The sequence below is a fragment of the Ascaphus truei genome, chromosome 4 (assembly GCF_040206685.1).
Source record: "Ascaphus truei isolate aAscTru1 chromosome 4, aAscTru1.hap1, whole genome shotgun sequence".
NCBI lineage: Eukaryota > Metazoa > Chordata > Amphibia > Anura > Ascaphidae > Ascaphus > Ascaphus truei.
In genome coordinates, this window is record NC_134486.1 from 208,482,188 (window position 1) to 208,508,318 (window position 26,131).

The following is a 26,131-nucleotide window of genomic DNA, read 5'->3' on the forward strand; positions in this document are numbered from 1 at the left end:
CCCTCCCCCCCCACCCCTGCTCCCAACGTGGGACGGAGGGGGAAGTACCAGCTAATCCTGCTGCCTGCTTCCCCCTGCGGCCAGCTTCCCGCGATCCCCCCGCCCCAGATTCACGCATTCCCTTCGAGCCCACCTTCCGTGCCCCCCCCCGAGCCCACCTCCCGTGCCCCCCCCCCCAGAGCCCACCTCCCGCACCCCCAAGCCCACCTCCCCTCCCGGGCAGCTGCCGCAGGGATATCGGGGTCAGGAGGGGAAAGAGTCCGGCGGCAAGCTGCACCCACCCGGTCAAGGTAAGTCACTGTCTCCCACCCAAAGTCACTGTCACCGAAGTCACTGTCTCCCACCCACCCAGTCACTGTCTGAGTCACTGTCTCTCACCCACCCAGTCACTGTCTCCCACCCACCCAGTCATTGTCTCCCACCCACCCAGTCACTGTCTAACCCAGCCACTGTCTCCCACCCACCCAGGCACTGTCTAAGTCACTGTCTAAGTCACTGTCTCCCACCCACCCAGTCACTGTCTCCCACCCAAGATCACTGTCTCCCACCCAAGGTCACTGTCTCCCAAGTCACTGTCTCCCACCAAAAGTCACTGTCTCCCAAGTCACTGTCTCCCACCCACCCACCCAGTCACTGTCTCCCAACCCAGTCACTGTTTCCCACCCACCAACCCACCCAGTCACTGTATAAGTCACTGTCTCCCACCCACCCAGTCACTGTCTAACCCAGTCACTGTCTCCCACCCACCCAGGCACTGTCTAAGTCACTGTCTATGTCACTGTTTCCAACCCAAGGTCACTGTCTCCCAAGTCACTGTCTCCCACCCAAGGTCACTGTCTAAGTCACAGTCACAGTCACTGTCTCCCAACCCATTCACTGTCTCCCACCCAAAGTCACTGTCTCCCAAGTCACTGTCTCCCACCCAGTCACTGTCTCCCACCCAAAGTCACTGTCTCCCAAGTCACTGTCTCCCACCCACCCAGTCACTGTCTCCCACCCACCCAGTCACTGTCTAACCCAGTCACTGCCTTCCACCCACCCAGGCATTGTCTAAGTCACTGTCTAGTCACTGTCCCACCCAGTCACTGTCTAGGTCACTGTCTCCCACCCAAAGTCACTGTCTCTCAAGTCACTGTCAAACCCAGTCACTGTCTAACCCAGTCACTGTCTAACCCAACCCAGTCACTGTCAACCCACCCAGTCACTGTCAAACCCACCCAGTCACTGTCAACCCACCCACCCAGTCACTGTCTAAGTCACTGTCTCCCAAGGTCAATGGCTCCCACCAACCCACCAAGTCACTGTCTCCCAAGTCACTGTCAAACCCAGTCACTGTCTAAGTCACTGTCTAAGTCACTGTCTCCCACCAACCCACCCAGTCACTGTCTCCCACCCAAGTCACTGTCTCCCACTCACCCACCCAGTCAGTGTCATCAAAACCCACCTACCCAGTCACTGTCTCCCACCCACCCACCGTCATTCACCCACCCATCCACCCACCGTCATTCACCCATCCACCCACCGTCATTCACCCACCCACCGTCATTCACCCACCCACCGTCATTCACCCACCCACCGTCATTCACCCACCCACCCACTGGCATTCACCCACCCACCCACTGTCATTCACCCACCCACCGTCAAACAAACCATTATTCACCCACCCACCATCATTCACCCACCCACCGTCATTCACCCAACTGTCATTCTACTGTCATTCACCCACCCAGTCATCCACCCACCCACTCAGCCACCCAGGCAGGCAGTCACATGTCTTTTGTTGAAAATATAAATATAAATAGGTTGCATTGTAATGTTTTTTTCTGTATCACAATAAGAAAGCAGTTAATTAAAAGTTGCACGCTAAAAGATATTTTTTCGTGATAGGTGCGCTATGGGTTCGGGGGGGGGGTACGCTATGGGTTCGGGGGGGGGCCTGCTCCTTTCATTTGTCCCGGGCCCCATGATTTCTGTTGGCGGCCCTGGGGGGGGGCAGCCTGATGTGATGAGGGGGAATAATGATGGGGGGGGCAGCCTGATGTGATGGGGGGGAAGCCTGATGTGATGGAGGGGGAATAATGATGGGGGAACAGACTGATGTGATGACGGTTAATCAACCGTACTTGTAAAAATATATTTATGGCTCTTTGAAAAATTCTAAATCGTTGTGCTACTCATATTTGGCTCTTTTGGACTAAGAGTTTGATGACCCCTGCTCTATACCATCGCTGAGATCTCGGGCCTTCTGTTCTACCTGGTATGCACCCGCACCAGAATACACCTGTAGCTATATGATCTCACTTAGGGTGGGGGAAAAGGTGCTACACGTATATCAGATAATACTGATCAGTAACTGATGTGGTGAATCAAATCTGGACCACCCAAAGGATATTAGGAAAGAAGAAAAAAGGACATAGTATAAATCAATTTAATAAAAATAATATACAAGGGCAGTGAGCTCCAACAACTCACATGCTCCCAATAACAACAGGCAATGTGACCACTCAGGTTCCTGCTGCAACGGCATCTTGATCGGTCCTGCTGGTGCTGGGTAAGTGTTTGCTCTCCCTCTGCTTTGAACTCCAGAGTATCTCCGGATACTTCTAATACGAAAATGTGCAGACAAGGAATGGAGTAAGGAGCCTAAGGCCAGGGGCGCAGCCATGATGGGGCATATCTGCCCTTCCATTGACTGCCCGCTGACCACGTGTTCGCGTTGTGGCACGGAAAGACAAAATTCTTGTGTTCCCTGCCAACGGCCGCGTAATCGCGCTTTGCGTGCCCACACAGGGTGACTGGGACCTGCCCCATAGAGGGCTGTGCTGTGGTGTGTGTAGCGCGCAGCAACAGCCACTGGGGACCTGGCCTTAGGGCTGGGGCCCGCTGCGCCCGGTGGCGCGGGCGGCCGCGTGAGCGCAACTCACTATTGCTGTTTAGCCTCACGATCCGGTCCCAGTCCCTCCTCACTGCCAACTGACTACGTACTGTGACGCGTCAGCCTGCAGGGGATACCAGAGAATTGTGTTCCCATGCGGCGACGCGTCACATGGTACGCGAGTCAGCCAATGGGGAGGAGGGGAGGGAAGGAGCAAGATGGGAGGCGCCTTGGGCGGGGAGCAGGGAAGGAGCTGCAGGCTAAAGTGTGTGTGTGTGTGTGTGTGTGTGTGTGTGTGTGTGTGTGTGTGTGTGTGTGTGTGTGCGTGCGTGCGTGTGTATGTGGGGGGGTGGACGGCACCACGATCAGAGCCCGCCTCCCTCCCTCCCACTCCCGCCCCCCTCCCTCCCGCTCCGGCTCCCTACAGACCGCATATCGCGGTCTGTGTCTGTCAGCGCCCCGCCTGTCTGCAGTGCGGGCGCGCTGACTGAGGGAGCGGGGCCTTAGCCTTACTTATTAAACCATGCTACAGGTTTAGCCTGGGGTTATTTTTTTTCACTTCAGTGGTGCAACAGCCAACAGTACTTTGTATTTCCTATGTGTAAATCTGGCTAACTAAACTTTCAAAATAGGTAATTCATTGCAGATTTATTTTTATTAGAAAATAAAGAAATATATAACTGTGTAAGAAACATGCTTAGAATGAATCTGTGAAGCCTGTGATGCAACTTTAATGTACTCACCCCCCGTTATATTGTCATCTGTCTTATTACAGGATAAAGTTATAATTGGTGTAGCATATGATTGTGTGGACAAGATTGTGTACTGGACTGACATTAGCAGTCCTTCCATTAGTAGAGCCAGCATAAATGGTGGGGAGCAGACAGCAATTATCAAAACAGGTAGATAAACTTCTATGTTTAACTTTTCTTTTGGTTTTTAGTGGAAATAAGCTGCTTATTCTTTGTGATTCTGCTTTTTGTTAAAATTTGCTAAGGTTTCTTTCACTTAGCCTCAATGTATTTGCATATTACTTGGGTTGCAAAAACATGAACATTCCCACAATACAGTGTGCATATTTTTCCTTTTTACATCACACATTCATTTAAGAGTAGAGATAGAAGAGCAAATTGGTGAAATAATATGACCTACTGAACCCATTTTTGCTATTTAAAGGAGCAATCTACCCCCCCCCCTTATCTTTCTTCTTCATGGGTGAAAAGCAGGGAGTCTACGGAGCGAAGCCGGTTACTTCCTGATGTTTAAATCCCCAGTATCATGTGAGCCAATAGGAAACTGCGACGGATGACATCTCGGCCCTCTATTGGCTTCCATAACGCAGGAGATTTAAACGCCCTTTTGTTTACCCTGGAAGAAATGCTACCGGCGATACCTATGTAAAAGTGAGGGGGGGAGGGGGAGGGCAACAAAATTAGCCGGAGGAACAACTTATTTAATGTTATGTTTAAAATGTAATATTATTTGGAAAGAGGCATATTTCACACATTTTGTGTGGAATATGTAAACTTATGTAAACCAGCCTATTATATAAGGAGGCAGTAAAACTTGCAACTTTCCTTTAATATGAACTGACAGCTTATTATACGGAAAAGATGAACACTTTATGCTATTTAACTATACATATGTGAGCTACACTATGACAATGATAATCCTAGTATTATATGTTCTGTAATAATGTACTGCGCAAGCAATGACATTTTATCCTTGTGTTAGATATCTGATATGTTGGGATGTATAATATTGCCTAAATGTTACAGCTAATTACAGAGGTCATGTCTACATTATACATACTGTCTTTCAGATTCAATGGTATTTAATAGTTTTGTTCATATAATATATTATGAAAAGGAAAGACAGCCTTGCACTCTAAACTTCCAAAGACAAAGGTATACCATAGGGTGCTACCTAAATATGCATATACCCATTAAACAATATCATGCACTGAATAATATGAAAATACTTCAGGACACACCAAAAAGAATTGCAAAAATATATAGATATTTATTCAAATATTGTCCCTATGTCCCTTATTCTATAAAGTGTGATAGCACTGATTTGGCACTATGTCACAGAAAGCCCTATTGAAATCAAATCCCAAACGAATTTTAAGTGATTTTATATATATATAATCAAAAAAAAAAAATAGACGATACCATTCTGTGGCTAACGAAATGCTTTTATTTGTGCGAGCTTTTGAGATACACTGATCTCTTCTTCGGGCGATTTATATATACAGTATATATAATATATATATATATATATATATATATATATATATATATATATATATATATATATATATTGCCTCCTTCAGGGACTTAATCATTCTGACATTCTTTATCTCTTGATTTTGAGTGAACTTAGGAGGCCGGCAATGCCTGATGGAGGTGGTCGCAGCAGTAGATACAAAACTGGTTTGGTTGGTAAACTGTGACTAAAACCTGAAAGTGTTGGTGGAGTGTAGGTTAATTGCAAAGGCACAGGGCCATATTTGATAGGGAGTTCTACTCCGTAAGGCATCTTCAATGCTGAAGGACACCTTACCGCTCAGTCACTTGGATAGACTGTAAAAGGCCATATTTATACTCGCCTGTCCTTAGAAGGCGTCTTATGTAATAGCACTGGTTTGAAATGTGAAAACCAATAGCAGGTCTTGTGAGTAATTTATGTTCTTGTGTCCCAAGACTCTTTAGGTCAGGATAATATTCTTCAGCACTCTATCAATCTAAAATGTATTGTTTAAGATAATTAACACCAGCTTCACATGCAATTAGCTGCAACATAAAATAAGTGTATAAACGAACACTGTTTTTGATAGGATGAATAGGTTCAGTAAAATCCATAGGCTAAGACAGCGGTGCTCAACTCCAGTCCTCAAGACAACCCCTCCCGCCCCCTCCCACCCCCAACAGGTCAGGTTTACAGGATATCGCAGCTTCAGCATAGGTGGCTCAATCAGTGGCTCAGTCAAATACTGAGCCTCTAATTGAACCACCTGTGCTGACTCAGGGATATCCTGAAATTCTGACTTGTTGGGGAGTCTTGAGGACCCCTGGGCTAAAATGTATAAGTTCTATATACTGCAGCAGGCCATTGTGATTGGACCAATGATTTTATCATTCTAGTATATATCAGGGCTATATAAACTATGCAATATTGTGTAAGTTATGCGGTCCAGTGCAGCATTTTTGATGTGTACTATACTACTTATTTTTTACCTACCATATGCTCATTATGTCAGTAAAAAATGTTTTTAGTTCAAGCATGCATTCTGTTGCCCATAGCTGTCATTACATTACAGATTTAGGAAGCCCTGAAGGAATAACAATTGACCATCTGGGGCGTAACATTTTCTGGACTGACTCTATATTGGATACAATTGAGGTAGCCAAGTTGGATGGAAGTAACCGTCGAGTATTATTTGATACTGATCTGGAAAATCCTAGAGGAATAGTTGCAGATGCTGCAAAAGGGTATTTTTCTTTACTTTTACATTTGCATGTGAAATTCTGTAAAATATATCACTGTTTAACTTGTTGAATCTTTACCCATTTCCTTTGCAAACTAAACAAATGTTTTGTTTGTTACTTACTGTACATGTATACAGCTGTACTACTTTTACAATAAAAACACATATACAAATGCACAATTCCAGGAAATACTGTACTGTATAAGCAAATCAGTGTCACATAATAAATGTGTTTAAGTAGTCAAATGATGGATTCACATCTGCACTGCGGAATGCATCACTGAACATGAATATGTGTATTTAATTAAGTTGGTCAGCATTCATCAGCAGGGAAAAATTAGATTGCACAGCGGAACCAGTGACATGTCACACTCATTGGTAGAACAACTTGACTGTGGGAAAGCTATGTTTTATAGATGCTTAAAATCATTCAGAAATTCCATAGGGTCACTTAGTTTTTTTAAGATCATACTGTAGTTGCCAGGAACTGGTTGTTAGGGTCTCCCTTAAAGCAGTAGTTTGGCTGGGTGTCCCTTTTTTAAAATTACATGTACTGGAAGGAGGGGTCTCCGATGCTGAAGCACATTTATTTCAGTTCTGGGGATCCCCTGCTTCCCAATATACGTATGAGAGAATATGCCAATGGTATTTCATAGAGGTTTAAATTCATCGCATCACGCGGACCAATAGGTCTTCCACTGTTTCCCCTGAAAGGGACAGTACCAGCAGGAACTTCCTCTGTAAGTATCTTAAGAACCAGGTCGTCCCTATACTGTAGCAGAAATTAATGGGAGGTATGGGGAACCATGGTAGGGGGCTAAGGCAAACAGTCTAGAGAGTGTTGGGTGTGCGTAAAATGTTGTTATTGTCTGGCTGGATGGTCAGGGGGGGGGAGGGGGGCTAGGGAAGGTGGCGGAGTAGGAGGGTCTGGGAGTCTGGAGCAGGTAGTTACAGGGGTAGTGTGGGCCTGTACATCATTGTACATCATTGATACGGGCTTCTCAGGCTAACGTGGCTGACGCAGTATTGGTATCTCTGCTGGGCCCACTGGCTATGGCGAGCGCTGAGGGTGCGCAGACGACAGTAGTGTTGACAGAAGTGCAGAAGGAGTTCCCAAGGGTCAGTTTCAAGGAAGCCTTTTTGTGCAGGGCGAGCCTATTGGGTTGACATTGGCCAGTAGCTACAAAAAAGAAATATATGTTTAAAAAAAAATTGGAATCACTTGTCAATGGGAATATGTAAATATTTGGACATTGCTCCCACGGTATAAAGATCCTTTTTCTGTTTGACTAATGATGGTACTGTAGTATAATTACATTCCTTTAATCACTGGGATAACATTTTACATTTCAGGCTGTGCACTCCCACAATTCTTTGAGAAGCATACAGTACTGTAGGAAAACTTGAAATGTTTAGTAGTTAATCTGCTGTAGTAGAGGTTATGTGATTCTGGTACCAAAATGCCTGACTTACTGTACAACCCTTTTGATTTTAAAGGCTCAGTGGAAACATTGATACCACCATAATTTTGTGTATATATATATATATATATATATATATATATATATATATATATATATATATATATATATATATATATATATATATATATATATATATATATATATATATATATAGAAACACAAAAAAAAAAACCTCTAAAATAGCACTCAGACAAATGTTTGCAAAGAATAAAAGGGGTACTTTAATTAAATTAGAAAAAAATAACAGACATACAAACAACTAACTGGAGAGCCTGCCTGACTAATGAATAATGAAAAAACCAATGGACAAAAAAAAAAACAAAAAAAAAAAAAAAAAAACAGAAAAACATAGAATGCAACATATAATAATGGACCCAAAAAGAAATAATGCCCTTAAGAACCTAGCTTACTGTGGGAACAAAAGTTCCCACAATAAGGCAATATAGACCGGCCGGTCACCACATGTATAAGAGACTATAGAGCATCACAGGTCTACATATATATGCATGAAAAAATTCTTACAGAAAATAACATGAGTGTTATACTGATAGCAGTAAAGAATATCACTAGCAAGGTGTAAACCTATTGCAACTCAGGTAATGCTAGGGCAAAGGAGACATACAGGTATGTATATTTAGTGACCCAAATACATGTATTAAAGCAGATGGGAAACAAAAACAGGGAGGGATATAATAACCCAAGATACTCAGCTCCTTGATGTAAAGATACTGCATACAAAGATCAGCACAGCACTGTCCACTGGAAAAGTCCAAAAATATAGGACTTAGTTGGTTGTCCAAAATAGGGCAGAGGCAGGCAGGATCAACAGCAGCAAAAATTAAAATTAGCCCACTAACGCGTTTCGGCAACTAAGCCTTCCTCACGAGTGGTACTAAGGCTATGTGACAGGGGCATTTAAATAGTAAGCAGACAATTGCAAAATTCGCGCCAAAAAACACATGAAGCACATATAATCAATTTCATTACTTAATACAAGCTCCTAATTAGTATCTGCGATGTTCCGGCAGCTGTATTGAAAGGTGTATTAGTGCTGAGGTAATCCCAGTATCCACTTCCTGAAGCGAGGTGTCCTATCAAACTCTCGCGAGAGTTGTGCACCAAGCTCCACACATGGGCACTTGTAGTATAGCAGTTGCGCCCGCCATCTTGGTTGTGGTCATAGGATTTTGCCAATAGTGACATCATTATCATGACTGAACAGTCTCACGAGACTTATCCCTTACATCCCGCACATGTGCAGTGTATATTGCTCTGTTACGGCGGCCATTTTTGAAAGGGTAAGGTAGCCTACCTTACCCTTTCAAAAATGGCCGCCGTAACAGAGCAATATACACTGCACATGTGCGGGATGTAAGGGATAAGTCTCGTGAGACTGTTCAGTCATGATAATGATGTCACTATTGGCAAAATCCTATGACCACAACCAAGATGGCGGGCGCAACTGCTATACTACAAGTGCCCATGTGTGGAGCTTGGTGCACAACTCTCGCGAGAGTTTGATAGGACACCTCGCTTCAGGAAGTGGATACTGGGATTACCTCAGCACTAATACACCTTTCAATACAGCTGCCGGAACATCGCCGATACTAATTAGGAGCTTGTATTAAGTAATGAAATTGATTATATGTGCTTCATGTGTTTTTTGGCGCGAATTTTGCAATTGTCTGCTTACTATTTAAATGCCCCTGTCACATAGCCTTAGTACCACTCGTGAGGAAGGCTTAGTTGCCGAAACGCGTTAGTGGGCTAATTTTAATTTTTGCTGCTGTTGATCCTGCCTGCCTCTGCCCTATTTTGGACAACCAACTAAGTACTATATTTTTGGACTTTTCCAGTGGACAGTGCTGTGCTGATCTTTGTATGCAGTATCTTTACATCAAGGAGCTGAGTATCTTGGGTTATTATATCCCTCCCTGTTTTTGTTTCCCATCTGCTTTAATACATGTATTTGGGTCACTAAATATACATACCTGTATGTCTCCTTTGCCCTAGCATTACCTGAGTTGCAATAGGTTTACACCTTGCTAGTGATATTCTTTACTGCTATCAGTATCACACTCATGTTATTTTCTGTAAGAATTTTTTCATGCATATATATATAGACCTGTGATGCTCTATAGTCTCTTATACATGTGGTGACCGGCCGGTCTATATTGCCTTATTGTGGGAACTTTTGTTCCCACAGTAAGCTAGGTTCTTAAGGGCATTATTTCTTTTTGGGTCCATTATTATATGTTGCATTCTATGTTTTTCTGTTTTTTTTTTTTTTTTTTTTTTTTTTTTTTTTGTTCATTGGGTTTTTTTTATTATTCATTAGTCAGGCAGGCTCTCCAGTTAGTTGTTTGTATGTCTGTTATTTTTTTCTAATTTAATTAAAGTACCCCTTTTATTCTTTGCAAACATTTGTCTGAGTGCTATTTTAGAGGTTTTTTTTTTTGTGTTTCCATATCTATCTCCTTCCTCTAGCACCACCTACAGCTTACATTTTTGTTATAACTATTTCAGATATATTTTTCTGACTTAGGTAGGTTTAGACCTTGCTTCACTTATTGGTAGTGATGCGGTATTCGCTTCTTTGTGTATACTATATATATATATATATATATATATATATATATATACAGTAGCGACATCTTTTATTCGAGTAAATGCTGGCGGCATGCCGGGATCTACCCCAGCTGCCGCCAGTCAGAAACGCGCGCCGCCGCGTTTCCCCCACGCACCCCCCCTCCACATCGCGCGCAATTACCCCCCCAAAGACCCCCCGAACCCGGCTTCTACTCTGCCCCTCTGCTTCCCCGCACCCCCACTTACCTAGATTTGAACTCCAGGGGTGTCGGGGAAGCCTGGGGAAGCCGGGGAAGACGGGGAAGCCGGGCGCGCTTGTGACCGTGACGTCACAGTGCGCCGCCACGTGCCGCGGCTACCCGCTTCCCAGCCTCATTCAGCCAGCGGCATTTGCTCGAATAAGAGCTGCCGCTGCTGTATATATATATATATATATATATATATATATATATATATATATATATATATATATATATATATATATATATACACACATATATATATATACACACATATATATACATACATGTAGAGGTATCAGTACCGTGTTAGCCGAGCTTCATTAATCAAAAAATAAATAGATGATACCGTTCTGTGGCTAACGAAATGCTTTTATTTGTGCGAGCTTTCGAGATACACTGATCTCTTCTTCCGGCGATGTTACAATGAATGAAGCAAGCAAAAGCTATACTATAAACAGTGTCTATTGGAATGTTATCTGTGCTGGTCCTTCCCCCGGTGTGGATGTGTTTTATGGCTGGAGGTGTCAAAAGGTTCCTGAAAGCAAGTGATGAAAGAGTGTGTATGTGTATCAGTGTGAATTAACATGAATGGAGAGCCCACAGTATAAACAGTGCTTTACAAAAGGTGTGTGTGGAGTGGGAGCGGATATAAATGGTGTGGGTGGGTGTGGAAATGTGAGAGTTAGTAGCATAACTAAAAGTGTGTGTGGATACTATGTGGTCCCTATTGGTATATAGGGATGGAAAAACAAGGAGTATAAGCATGTGTGAAAGACAGCTGTGTGTGCATACATATAGCACAGTATGTACAGACATGGCCTATAGCGCTCATAGGAAGAGAGTTCACTTGTGTCAGTAATGACTCATAAAATTTCGATCTCTGTTTAGGCCACTGCTAAGTGTCCCGAACAGTTGCATAAATTTGCACCGCACCTAGTCCTGCCCCCATGCCCGCTTTAAAAAAAAATGTAAAAAAAATTCCTAGTAAGAACAACATTCGTTTTTGACATAAGTTTATTTGTTGTATTACATTATACAGGCAGTCCTCGGTTTACAACGCTTCGTTTTACAACGAATGGCTTATCCAACGCTATGCAATGCATACCTACTGCTGCGGCCAAGTTTATTCGAGCATTTGCCCGTTCTTGGCCGCAGCAGTAGCCTGGCGCGCGCCCGAGAGTGACGGGCGCGCGCCGAAGCAGCGGAAGAGCGCCCTCCGATCGGGGCGCTCTCCCTACCGCTGCCGGGTCCGCCGGGTCCCCCGGAACCCCCTGCCGCTGTCCCGCGATCGCGGGACACCAGGGCTCCCTCGGGGAGCCCCTGGACGCGCGTGCAGGGGGCGCACACTCCCGAAGACGTGTGACCGCGCGTCTATGACGCGCGGCACGCCGAGGGGCGGCCACTAGCAAGCCGGGAAATCTCCCGGCTTGCGGATCTGGCCGCAGAGTAATAAAGCGTGTCGGTAGTGTATGTTCATTTTTACAACACCAAAACAGCTTATCCAACGCTCTTACGACGCTTTGCAAAGTTGTTTATGTGTATATAATATATATATTATATAATATTACATTATATTATACTATATAATATATTATTCTATTGTATATTATGTTATATATATAATAAACTATATACTGTACACTATATAATTTATGTGTGCTGCATATCTTATTGCCTGCGTAAAATATTTGGTGTATTTTAGTGTTAAAAATGCCTTCAGGTATCATGCATTTATGTATAATAAAATACAAGTTATATAAAAAAAAAAAAAAAAATGCCTTCAGGAACGGAACCTTTCATTTAAACAGTGTTCTTATGGGAAAACGTGTTTCGCTTTAAGACGTTTCGCTATCCAACGCCATTTTGAGTAACGCATTGTGTCGGATAACCGAGGACTGTCTGTACTACAATTAGTCCTGGTTACGTGTGTGTGTGTATGTGTGTGTAAATGTCGGATTTACAAAAAAAAAAGCCAGATGTGAATGACTACTGTAGTTTCCTGCACCCTTTATCCAGTGTCTGGATGCCCCCGCTTCACAATATCTAAAGCAGCAATCCAAGCTGGGATCTTACCTGATCCGTAGTCCCTCTATGTCCAGGTACCCTCATTCCCGTAATGTTATACTGCACCGACACACTTTATTCGAGCAAATACCCGGTATGTACCTGGCAGATACCTGGAATGCGCCGCTCCTCACCTCTGACAAGCCCCGTTGCATTTGCCTTCCCAGCCTGGGTTCATGCCTGGCTGATGGGCGGCTGATCTGTTAAATGATAATGATTAGGATTTAATAGGCTGCAATGCTTCGCGTGTCTACCAGATGGCATAAATTCATGAATTGTAATGCAGTATATATATATGTACTGTGCAGTATTGCAGCCAGCGGGAATAAAATGCTTCAATCCCTGCCGGAAAATAACTCAATGCACTCGGGCAGAAAACAGTCACAAACCTCAATACACCCGGGTATACCCGAATTCGTGGGACTAGCCGAGCTCGAATAAAGTGTGTCGCCAGTGTACATTGGAGGGGAGGTGTTCTCTACCTGTCTTCTGGGTTAGGGGGGATTCCGATGCCTCCCGTGTGAAGCTTGAGTCAGATCTGGAAGAAAGCAGTATAGGTTATTTCGGTGTAGGTATAGGGCAGTTAAGATATACAGGGTAAATAAGATATCCAGATACAGAGAGGGGAGGGTAGAGAGACAGAGAGGGGAGGGAGGGGAGAGAGACAGAGAGAGGAGGGAGGGGAGACAGACAGACAGAGGAGGGAGGGGAGACAGACAGACAGAGGAGGGAGGGGAGACAGACAGAGAGAGGAGGGAGGGGAGACAGACAGAGAGAGGAGGGAGGGGAGACAGACAGAGAGAGGAGGGAGGGGAGACAGAGAGAGATGGGGAGACAGAGAGAGATGGGAGACAGAGAGAGACTGGGGAGACAGAGAGAGACAGGGGGGTGACTGACTGGGGGGGTGACTGACTGGGGGGGTGACTGACTGGGGGGGGTGACTGACGGGGGGTGACTGACTTGGGGGGGTGACTGACTGACTGGGGGGGGTGACTGACTGGGGGGGTGACTGACTGAGTGGGGGGGTGACTGACTGACTGGGGGGCTGACTGACTGGGGGGGGTGACTGACTGACTGGGGGGGTGACTGACTGACTGGGGGGGTGACTGACTGACTAGGGGGGGTGACTGACTGACTGGGGTGGGGGTGACTGACTGGGGTGGGGGTGACTGACTGGGGGGTGACTGAATGACTGGGGCGGGGGGTGATTGACTGACTGGGGGGGTGACTGACTGACTGGGGGGGGGTGACTGGGTGGGGAAGAGGTGACTGACAGGGTTACTGGGTGGGGAGGGGGTGATTGATTGGAGGGTACCTCTGGTGTCCTACACACACACACACACTCTCCCATGCACATAAGAACACACTCTCCCATGCACACACACACACTCACACACACTGTCTGACACACACTGTCTGACACACACACACACACACACACACACACACACACACACACACACACACACACACACACACACACACTGTCTGACACACACACACACACACACACACACACACACACACTGTCTGACACACACACACACACACACACACACTGTCTGACACACACACACACACACACACACACACACACACACACTGTCTGACACACACACACACACACTTTCTGTCACATACACACAGTCTGACATACTGTCACACACACACAGTCTGACACACTGTCACACACACACACACACACACACACACACACACACACACACACACACACACACACACATACTGTCTGACTCTGACACGCACACACAGTCTGACACGCACACACTGTCTGACACGCACACACTGTCTGACACGCACACACTGTCTGTCACACGCAGACACTGTCTGTCACACGCAGACACTGTCTGTGTCACACGCAGACACTGTCTGTGTCACACGCAGACACTGTCTGTCACACGCAGACACTGTCAGTCACACGCAGACACTGTCTGTCACACGCAGACACTGTCTGTCACACACACACACACACACACACTCACACAGTCACACAGACACACAGACACACAGACACACAGACACACAGACACACAGACACACAGACACACAGACACACAGACACACAGACACACAGACACACAGACACACAGACACACAGACACACAGACACACACACACACACACACACACACACACACTGTCTGACACACACACACACACACTGTCTGACACACACTCACACACTGTCTGACACACACAAACACACTGTCTGACACACACACAACGTTGAGCAGAAGAAGCTCAACCCCCCCCCCCACACACACACACACCTCCCGTAGCTCACAAGAAAGTTTGCAGAAGAAGCCGACACCACAGATGACACTCCCCCCCTCTCAGCTCACAGGCAGGAGGCAGCGAGGACTGCATGCGTGCTCCTAGGAGGGAGGAGGAGGAGAGTGGAGTGGGGAGAGCCAGGGGCAGCAGTGAGTGCGGCTGGCCAGCGGAACCACTGGGACTCGAGGGAGGGGGGTAGAAAAGAAAGGCCGCGACCAGCACCATGCTCCACTCCCGCCGCGACCATCTCCCGCCCCGTGCGGGCAGCCACGGGGATCAGGGGGGAAGCAGGGACTTGGGGGGGAACACCCCCGCTACCATCTCCCACCTAACGGGTAGACACGGGAACCTGGGAGTAAGCGAGAACTGGGGGGGGAAACAAGGACTGGGGGGGGGAAGCGAGGACTGGGGAGTGGTGGAAGCGAGGACTGGCGGGGGAAGCAAGGACTGGGGGGGGAGGTGAGAACTGGGGAGGGGGAGAAGCGAGGACTGGCGGGGGGTGGGAGGAACACCCCCGCTACCATCACCCACCCCGCGGGCAGACACGGGGACGGGAAAAAAAATCTTGGCAACCCGCCAAGTCCTGTCAGCCAATCAGGCTGCTGGATTTAAAAAAAAAATTTGAACGCGTGCGCTGCTTGGGCGGCCATGAGGAGGTCACCACGAGGTCAAATCCAGTCGCCAGAGACCTGCCGGTGCCTGGGTTTGTCGAACACTGTATATATATATATATACTGTGTGTATATATATATATATATATATAGACACACACTAATATTTTCGTATGCTAAAAAAATAAATAGCTCGAAAACTCGTTTGGATTATTTACATCTTCTCTGTTGTTTCCTGTAGAAATCTTTATTGGACTGACTGGAACAGAGCTGCTCCAAAGATTGAGACGTCATACTTAGATGGCACTAATAGAAGAATTCTAGTAAAAGATGACCTTGGCCTACCTAATGGGATCACCATTGACCCATATTCGTCTATGCTTTGCTGGGTTGATGCAGGTAAATAATAGACTAAAAAGTAATCTTGTAATTATTTGTCTTAATGCAGATATAGTGCAAACATATTAAACTAAAAATAAGTCATATTGTAATTATATAGTATGCCTTAGGCTAAAATTATAGTAGGCGCTCGCCACGTAGCATATGGCGTCGTGCGTGCCTGTTGCCTGAGCGATGTGTGAACTGAGCTGGAGGCGATGTGGAGGTGTGGCAGACGCATCACGAAGCTGGTTCGCCCTCATTGGCTGAACTGCTCACATGATGTGGCCGTGACATGGCCGTCGCTTGAAAAGACAAAAAATTTTGTCTTTCCAAAACGCTGTCGTGCCTAATCGGGCACTATGGGTGGCCTCATAGGATTGAGGTTTGTTGTTTGCACCGTTGCGATAACTATAATCTCAGCCTTAAGCATGTGCCACAGTAATTCAGGGAAATATATATTAGAATCTTTTGCATTAGTTAGTTATGTGAAAACAGCTTTAATTTGTTTTTTTCTACATGCATGGATCTGGCATTTTTGTGTATTTGGGGTTGCAGAATTGCAAAGGTAGTAAATATTATACAACATGTTAATATTCTATCAGTATGCCGTAACTATCGACTGATGAATCAAAAGGATAACAAACATGGTAAAGCCATCCACCTCATTTTATCTGACTTGTCGCTGCCTTCTGATGGTAATAATTAGAAGATTTCTGTATTATAAGTTGTGTATTTAGTTTGTTATATTGAGCATTACAGAATTTCTCAATTAGAACTTTGACAAGATGTCTGTAACTTTATAAGTGACTTTAGATTCCTTTAGAACTCATATGGCAGTTATAGTTAACATACCATCTGTGCAAATATATTATTTTAATTGTGCAATATTATTTTCACAGTAATATAAAATATAACATTGTTTTTGGTTCACAAAACTTATCTGCACCTACAAGAATATATGGGAGTTGATAATGTATTTTTGACGTACATGGCAAGCATCTCCCACTCACTTAATTTGTAATACATTTTCTGAATATTTAAACAAAATAGCCATTTATTAAGCATACAAAGACTAAATTGTTGGTAACAGGAACCAAAAGCATGGAATGTATGAATCCCAGTCAGCCTGGCCGACGGAAGATTGTTGAAGGCATCCAGTATCCCTTTGGTGTGACAAGCTATGGGAAGAATTTGTATTACACAGATTGGAAGAGGTAGGTTATCTGTTAAATAGTTCTCCTGTCTTACGTGATAGTAAGATGTTGTATGTGTCCTTTAAGTTTTCCGAGAGAATGTCTCCCTTAGAAAATCTACAGTATTACAGGTTCAGGACTTTTGATTTAGTTTGTTCCCATGAGTTTCACACTAAAAATATTGATTTAAATTAAGTTTAACGCAGTTAGAGGGCATTTACTTTGCTAGGGCATATAATGTTACGTTAGGCTCAGTTAGCGTCTCGTTAATGCTAACAGAATATTCACTAATATCAGTAATATAACAGTAACTTAGATTAGTTTTAAGTTAAGACATAGAGTTAACTATAACCAACGTTACTGTAATGAAATGCAAATGAGACGTCATCATAGCACTCTGCGTTACATTGTTTAGGTCATAGCTAAACTCGACACTACTTCCACCCAGACCTTGAAATATGGCTTTTGCGGTGTCTGGATGGGTGTAACGCCACAGTCAGACATGATTTAAATAACCAACATTGTTACGTTAAAGTCATGGAAACAACGTGATCCCAAAAACGGAGAACACAAGGACAACATGTAAGCTATTTATTATCACAAAAAAACAAATTAGATGTAAAATAAGACACCGTACAACATAATGAGAGATCACATTTCAAAAAATACAAAGTGCTACAATAAAACTGTACAATTAAACCAATGATCTCGGGTAGCAGCTGAAAGGGAACCATAATAATGCTGGGAGAGAACAACCTGAGACTGGATGGTAATGTATACAGTAAGGATCACAAGTGTTTCTTAACATGCCCAAAAAACGGTAACCTGGGTTCCCAAAAATGAGCTCACGTTATATAGATGCGGTTCATACAGATGCAGCGGCCCTTATTCGAACAAATCACAGAGCCGTTTTCGTGTGCGCTGCTGTACTCCATGTGGCATTAACGCAGCCAATCGCCCCAGGCACATGTGTTTATCGCGGTTGCTTTGTTTGAATTTCATGGATTCTGTTTCTTTGTGTGCAATGAAATGCAATGAAATGAATGAATTGTAATGTGTACAGTACTGTGCTACTGTGTCAATTTCAGGTGTTTAACACTGTTTAACACTAAAATGCCATTTTATGCACTCGCCTGCACTCGCGTCTTAAGGTGGTACGGTTGGAAGATATCCCGCGCCATGACATGGGTATTCCGAGGTATACACCGCGTGAAGTGTTTGAATAACGGCCGCTGCACCTGTATTTTCTCACACATTTGGACATAGACAGATTTATTACTGTATATCATGAGTGCGGGAACACCTTTTTTATTTCCCCCATAATTTAAATAACAGCATTTGTTCCTGGCGCTATTTCCCTTTCCTCTGTCTTTCCACTTCAGCAAAATACCTATATCACGGTCTGGATCGGAGTAATGCCAATATGTATTCAACGTTGCATTATGCTACAATAACGTGACGTTAAGCCTACAGAATGCTAGTGAATTATGGCACACGCTATCACTCTGTAACGGCAAAATTGCAAGATTAGTTTGCAAGAATGAATTTTTTGGTGCGTTATAGTAGTTTGTATTGCAAATCACGCTATAATGCATTCAAACAATAGCCCATGAAAGAGCTCAGTTATCAGAAGTTGAAAACATTATAGTCTATTAGGCAAGGACTAAAATGCGGGTAACTTACAAACAAATATACATCTATTTTTAACGTTAAGCCATTGATATTCTTCTATTAGTTACTCTGGTGCTTGGAGGGCATGTGGACGATCGTGAAAATGTTTGACACCTCCATCTGCTACCTTTTTCTAAAAGTTTTTAACATGTTTTATTTAGTTGGAGTTTATAGCATGGCTCACATTCTTTTGGGTGTATCTTTATTTCCTTGTTTTCGTTGTTTTAGAGATGCAGTGGTAGCTGTTGATCGCACTATTGCCAAAGAGAATGATAACTTCCAGCCCCACAAACGCTCCCGTCTCTATGGAATAACTACGGCTTATTCCCAGTGTCCTCAAGGTAAATAACATTGTAACACAGCACAATTGGTCTGATGAATTAAATCAAATAAGAAAAATGTGGTAAATATTTTGAATTTCCAAATATTGTAACCAGAAACAAAATAAGTTATCATGAGTAAAAAAAAGTGACAAGAAATGGACAGTTTACAGCAAATAAAAATACTACATGTTAGCACATTCATATGTCACAGACATTTCTGCAACCCTGCCTTTCCCCATTATTTTTTAGCTTACAATGCTTCCAAGGCAGCCAGGGACTCTGGGTAATGACATGCAAATGAGCACTGTGTCACCTTTTGCTTTTTGTCCATTTCAACATGGACCCCTATTGCAAATATTGCAAAAAATTGAATAATATAAATATAGTGTCCAATCGCTCACCTACTGTAATAGTATAAAGTGGAAAGTTCCTTGGTGCAAAGGGAAAAAATATATATAAATTAACACTTGAACAAGTGACCACTACGGGTCACTATAAGCCCTATAGACTGCACTCAAAGGTTACGACACCCTGGTATGGGTGTTGTTAGGAGTGTAATATTGAAAGTAATAGGACCAATGAAGAGTCCAAAGTCACCTTACAACAGACTCAAATGTAGTACATATTTAAAATCAGAAAAAATAATAACATTTTATTAATCATAATACGACAACAAAACACATACAGTATAGGAAAACAAAAAAGACAAGGGTATTAAAAATCCCCAGAGGGAGAGACGGAATAATAGGGGGGAAATTTTATTATTTGTTCGGATTTTAAATATGTACTACATTTGAGTCTGTTATAAGGTGACTTTGGACTCTTCATTGGTCCTATTACTTTTAATATTACACTCCTAACAACACCCATACCAGGGTGTCGTAACCTTTGAGTGCAGTCTATAGGGCTTATAGTGACCCGTAGTGGTCACTTGTTCAAGTGTTAATTTAAAAAATTGAATAATTAAGAACTGAAGAAATTTGATTCAATTGTTTCTATAGTTCTTTTAAATTAAATTGTAGTATGTTTGCAATTTGGAATGAATGATCCTAAATATCTTTATTTTGAGTGAGCCAAATAAATTAAAGATAAGCTTTGGGTACTTAAAAACTATTAAAGCATTTCTTTGTACTTGGTTTTCTGAGTAAATAAAGATATTACAGTACGTAATGAATATAAGTATATGTATATCTTATATTTACAATAAGACACCTTCTGGCACTACATGACACCTTATAGCCTGCTGGCTTGATTGGGCTGTAAGGATGACCCAACACCGGAAGGTGCCTTATGAAAGAAGACTTGTTAGTGAATATAAACCATAATATCCAGGCTGCCGTTAGAATTGGTGACAAATGAGAGATACTGTAGTTGCAGAATATTCAGTATTACACTACATAATTTTAGTGTTTTGTACAAAGTTTATTTCGATTCAGAGAGAGAGAGAGGGATGTGATACCCTTCTATACAGCACATATTCATAAGTATTTGTTGAATATGAGTATTTTATGAAGATAGCAGTATTATGTATGAGAAAATGCAGTAAGGAGTGTCATGGGAAACCAAGTACTTTTTACACCATTTATATATTACGGGATCATTCATTAGGCAAAACAAGATAGTAAAAACAAATTGTGATTTATTTAGATAAACCCATGTACAACAAGATGAGATACACAAGAAACAGTTAAAAAATACACTTACTGGGAGTCTGGGGGAAAAATCTAGGCTTTCCTAGGTGCAGGGCTCCCGCTTGGATGAGCTTACCCTGACCGGTATATTCACCCGGTTCTTCTGGTCCTCTTTTCGGCTTCAGTTCCCAGACACGACCGCTACGTTCAATTCTGAGAACTTGGTCCTCGTGTCTGACTTAGTCTCTGCGAGGCAAACTTTTCAGGCTTCAAAACAAAGCCGGTTCCCCTGCTATTTCGAACAGAGCAACTTTGAAAACCCACCCTAGCTTCATCGACTCAAGTCATTGGTTGCGCTTACTCGCTCCCTTGGTCAGCACCTTACATATACTCCGCTGTGCTATCCCCAGAACGGAGGGGGAAGGAGCAGCCAATCAGAGCATGGGAATTCCTCCCCGCCAGCCAATAGAAAGAGGGGCTCGTCCCCGGCTGACGTCAGAGGAGTAGGCGTGCCAAGCAGGCTCGAAAAGCCGGGTGAGCGGGAAATATGATTTTAGCCAAGATGAGCAGACTTTGGCTGCATCCTCTCTGGCTAACTCATTGCCACCTGCGGGGCTGGCTCCACCAAGTCTGGAAACTACAAAAGGTGTCCCCAAGGGGTGCCCTCTGTAGTCCGGTCCTGACCGTTCGCCCTTCCCTCGCCCACCAAAAGTTTTCACACCTCTGGACATCCTCTCTCCTTTGAACTATATACAGACTTGCTGGCACCTTAACGGGATGCCCGGGCAGACTGCATAGAGCCTTATAATAAATGTATCAAACATTGGAAAACATATTTTAATACATGGGGGAAAAAGAAAACCATTTGGATGTTAGTCTGTGGTACTACCATAGTTAGGTCAAATGAGACAAGCTACGTAACACAAAGCAAATGCTTTAATAGACAAGTTCATGTATTAATTAAAAAGGAGCTGACATTATATATATATATAAGAGATTTTTTCGCATCAAAGTCATAAAATAAACATGTCAAAATCCATTCTGCATTTTACTTGAAACAAACATACATTATTTAGATTTTTTTTGCAAGTTAAAAAAGCATTTCAGGATTTAGGAAGCAAAATACATTTTAATCAGTTCAATAACCAGTTCCCATGGGAACTAAAAAATGTTCCTTGTCTGTATTTTACAGGACAAAATTACTGCGCTGTGAATAATGGAGGCTGCACACACCTTTGCTTGGCAACTCCTGGGGGCCGCTCTTGCCTGTGTCCTGAAAACACTGTTGGAGTGGATTGTATAGAAAGAAATTAAGAATTGTTCAAAGGTGCAACATTCCTTCAAACTTCTTATATATATTTCATCGAGGAAGCCTGAGAATTTAAAAAATTGAATAAATGTAGGAGAAACTCCTATTTGCTTAAGTGTTTCACATCCCTGCTGTTTTAAGTCATTTTTTTTCATAGTTTACCACAAAAACATGCTGTGACTTGGAAATGCTCCAGTAACATGAAAACCGGTTCCTATGATTTTGCTCTTCAGTCTAATTATTAACAAAATGATCAGTTTTTATTATAAAACAACATATAATGTTTAAGTATTTATCGTTTTTATTGGGCCAGTATTGTTACAATATATGTTTCTTTCTAAAAAAAAAAATCAAGCATAACCTTATCTTTAGGTGGGAATTCATGAACATTTTTTGTAAATCAACACCAGATTTTCTTATCTGGGAAACATTACATGTGCTGTGTTCCTCAGTATTAAGCTATGTTGAAGGTTAGCTGCATGCAATACCCTTTCAAGCAGATCACCAACCTTATTTTCTTCCATACTGTTTAGTGTATTTTTTTTTTACAAAAGAGAAAAACTTGCAGTAGTCTGTCTACATGCCAACTCCTGCTGTTTATTCTCACTTTCGCCACTCCACCGGGCAGCACAAATCTGTTTTCAATGCAGACTACAAATGATCTTATCAGAAAAAACTGTTTTAATCTTGTCCGCTAAGATTCCTTGAAGTTTACTAAGTCACTAAGTGAGAGTGGTTTAACAGCCATATCAAAAGGTGCAATCCCATGTATCTGTCCAGAAAACCACATTTTGCAAAAAAAAAAAAAAAAAAAAATTAAATCTAATTGAAAATATCTAACCATACTCATAGTCATAACAAAGGTTGTGGCTGCTTCTCCTAGTTTTTACTTAATTACATGTTGAATTTCCTAGGGGCCTCTGAATGGGGAAGTGTTTATCAATCAAGTATGTTCCTTACCCTTGGTCCACCCACTTCTTATCAGAAAGCCAATAAATATAGTCAGAACAGGGGGTGCTCTCACTGTCTAAGCCCTTGCTGAACATCAAACAAAGGGGAATAGCCAGAGGAACTCAAAACCCCCATTACCCCACCCCCCCTAGGTCTCAGCTCATCATGTTTACTATCTAACTCTAAAAAATAATTGAAAAAAATCTTGTGTCAGATTTGAATATCAATAGCAATAAATCAGCCAGATTTAACCTCTCTAAACATGTCACTGACATTAGTACGCTTTGGTCCAAGAAGGTATTGACCCTTTGATATAGATTTTGGGGTCATGTTTTAGTAAGAAAAATACACCGTTTAAAAAAAATCAGTGAGCAGGGAAAAAGCTAAAGGTGAAAACAGATATTATTCTGTGTACCGAATTGTTAAGAAATCTTAAAAAAACAAAACATGCAGGGGGAACTGCTCTCTTTAAAAGCATCCTATTGTCTCTAGTGGGTCTGTTTAATACAAGGCAATAGGCATTTTATATAATTATTGGACATTCACGTGAATGGCTGTTAACAAATGATAATAGCTTGCACGCGTTAGTGAAGAGATACCTCAATTGATAAAGTTTGTATATGGGTGCTTAAAATGCACTTGGGAAAAGATGTGCTCAAGCTATTCACAATAAAAAAAAACTGATATAGTGGCTCTCCTCTTATACAGCGAGTGAAAATAAACCAGTGATACAGTATATAATGGTGGGTATTAATCTTGCCTTAAGTGATAATTCGTGGGGTATAGTAGTGAAAACTCTAGTCGGATTCTCCCCTTTGTAACCTCATGATGATGATTATGGTTATTATTTCTTCAATAAGACACCATCCAAAAAGAAAACATTCTTACACACTTTATCTTCTTCTTTCACGCTCACTGAGGGGGTATGCCATGGTGTGAATAGCCCCCGTTGTAGAGATCCCAGGCACGAAAGTAGTTGAGGCAGCACACAGCCCAAAAAGAAACATGGTCTAGAAACGTACAAAAATCTCTTTATTCTGTCGATAATATTATGATAAAGCACGAAGTGCGGCACAAAATGTGTAGGAGGGTTTTTGGACATCCTTTATTATCCATTTCGACAGAATAAAGAGATTTTTCTACATTTCATGACCCTGTTTCTTTTTGGGCTGTGCGCTGCGTGCAACTACTTTCGTGCCTGAGATACCTGAAATGGAATGTTGATTTGTGCAAAGTGAGAATCTCTGACGTGGATATTCCAACTTCTAGGAAGTGGAGCATCTTCTTCACAGCCTGCTCTGGAGTAGATATTCAGAAGTCCGTTAAATAGTTAATCTCTTCAAGTGCTCAAATCTCAGTACCCATGCGTTAGATTCTGTCTTCAGCCCTAACAAGGCCTTGTGTTATTATAATGTATGTTAGTGTTATACTGCACCGACACACTTTATTCGAGCAAATACCCAGTATGTACCTGGCAGATACCTGGAATGCGCCGCTCCTCACCTCTGACAAGCCCCGTTGCATTTGCCTTCCCAGCCTGGGTTCATGCCTGGCTGACGGGCGGCTGATCTGTTAAATGATAATGATTAGGATTTAATAGGCTGCAATGCTTCGCGTGTCTACCAGATGGCATAAATTCATGAATTGTAATGCAGTATATATATATATACTGTGCAGTATTGCAGCCAGCGGGAATAAAATGCTTCAATCTCTGCCTGGAAAATACCTCAATGCACTCGGGCAGAAAACAGTCACAAACCTCAATACACCCGGGTATACCCGAATTCGTGGGACTAGCCGAGCTCGAATAAAGTGTGTCGCCAGTGTACATATGCAAAAGACGCTTTCCCTCTAACAACGCATATCACCAGAGCTCCGTTACAGTTAACACAGGGATTTGACATAAACTTACAGATGCAGCAGCCATTATTTTAACAAATCACGCGGTGTATACCTCGGAATACCCATGTCATGGCGCAGGATTTCTTCCAACCGTACCGCCTTTAGACACAAGTGCAGGCGAGTGCATAAAATGTCATTTTAGTGTTCTGGTTTTTAAACACCTGAAATTGACACCGTAGCACAGTACTGTACACATTACAATTCATTCATTTCATTGCATTTAATTGCACACATTCCATGATATTCAAACAAAGCAAACGCTATAAACACGTGTGCCTGAGGCAAATGGCCGCGTTCATGCCGTGTGGCGTACAGCAGCGCACACGAAAACGGCGCCGTGATTTCTTAAAATAATGGCCGCTGCATCTGTAATTAGGGCATAAGCAACAGGTGAAAGTTACTCGCATCCAGACCCTGAAATAGGTCTTTTACAGGGTCTGGATAAGTGTTAGATCACAGTTAGGTATGATCTAACTATCATATTGTTATTTATCGGGTTCTTTTCCTCTCCTGTCTTCCCTTTTTTTAACTTTAATGAAACACATATTCAGGGTTTGTATGGAAGTAACTCCATCTTTGGGTAAGATATGCTTAATGCCACGTTATTTGAAGCTAACGCAAGGCACTGCTAACTTCACACGGCGTTAAGCTTATGCTAATAAGATAACTAACGACCATTGGTTTTGCATGTATTTAGCCTTGAGCAGGGGTGCGTAAAGTTTTCATCCTGCACTGCCTGGTCTCCCTCTCCCCCCCCCCCCCACCCACTGCATGGCTCTGGTGTTAAATGACCCAGCGGGGTCATGTGATTTCACGTTGACGCTGGGTAACCATGACTACGCGTCACTGGAAGGTAAGGTAGGGAAGTTTTACAGAGGCCTCACGTGATCCACCGGCATTTAATTTAAATGCCTTTGGGGAACCGCGTGGCCTTTGTAACAGCTGCGCTCCCCCCCCCTGCCCCCCTCCCCCCCCCGAAAATCGGTGCAGCCCCCACTTTGCGCACCTCTGGCCATGAGGATACCGTTAATACCCGTTAAAGCCAGGGAAACTAAACGATGTTACCTATTTAGGTAATGTCACGTTACTAGCCCAGATGTAATGGACTTCTGAGGAGCTC

At 43.1% G+C, this 26,131-nt stretch overlaps 1 protein-coding gene across 1 annotated transcript in view; it reads left to right on the top strand.

Annotated features, from left to right (window-relative positions):
* NID1 (nidogen 1) overlaps positions 1-23,001 on the top strand; it is a 149,053-nt gene extending 126,052 nt beyond the window's left edge. Inside the window, exons 15-20 of the mRNA XM_075596801.1 lie at positions 3,651-3,777; positions 6,198-6,369; positions 15,892-16,049; positions 17,122-17,245; positions 19,124-19,236; positions 22,042-23,001. Of these exons, the coding sequence (XP_075452916.1) occupies positions 3,651-3,777; positions 6,198-6,369; positions 15,892-16,049; positions 17,122-17,245; positions 19,124-19,236; positions 22,042-22,163 (816 nt within the window). The 3' untranslated portion in view covers positions 22,164-23,001. The remainder of the gene's footprint in view (positions 1-3,650; positions 3,778-6,197; positions 6,370-15,891; positions 16,050-17,121; positions 17,246-19,123; positions 19,237-22,041) is intronic.
* The last annotated feature ends 3,130 nt before the right edge of the window (positions 23,002-26,131 follow it).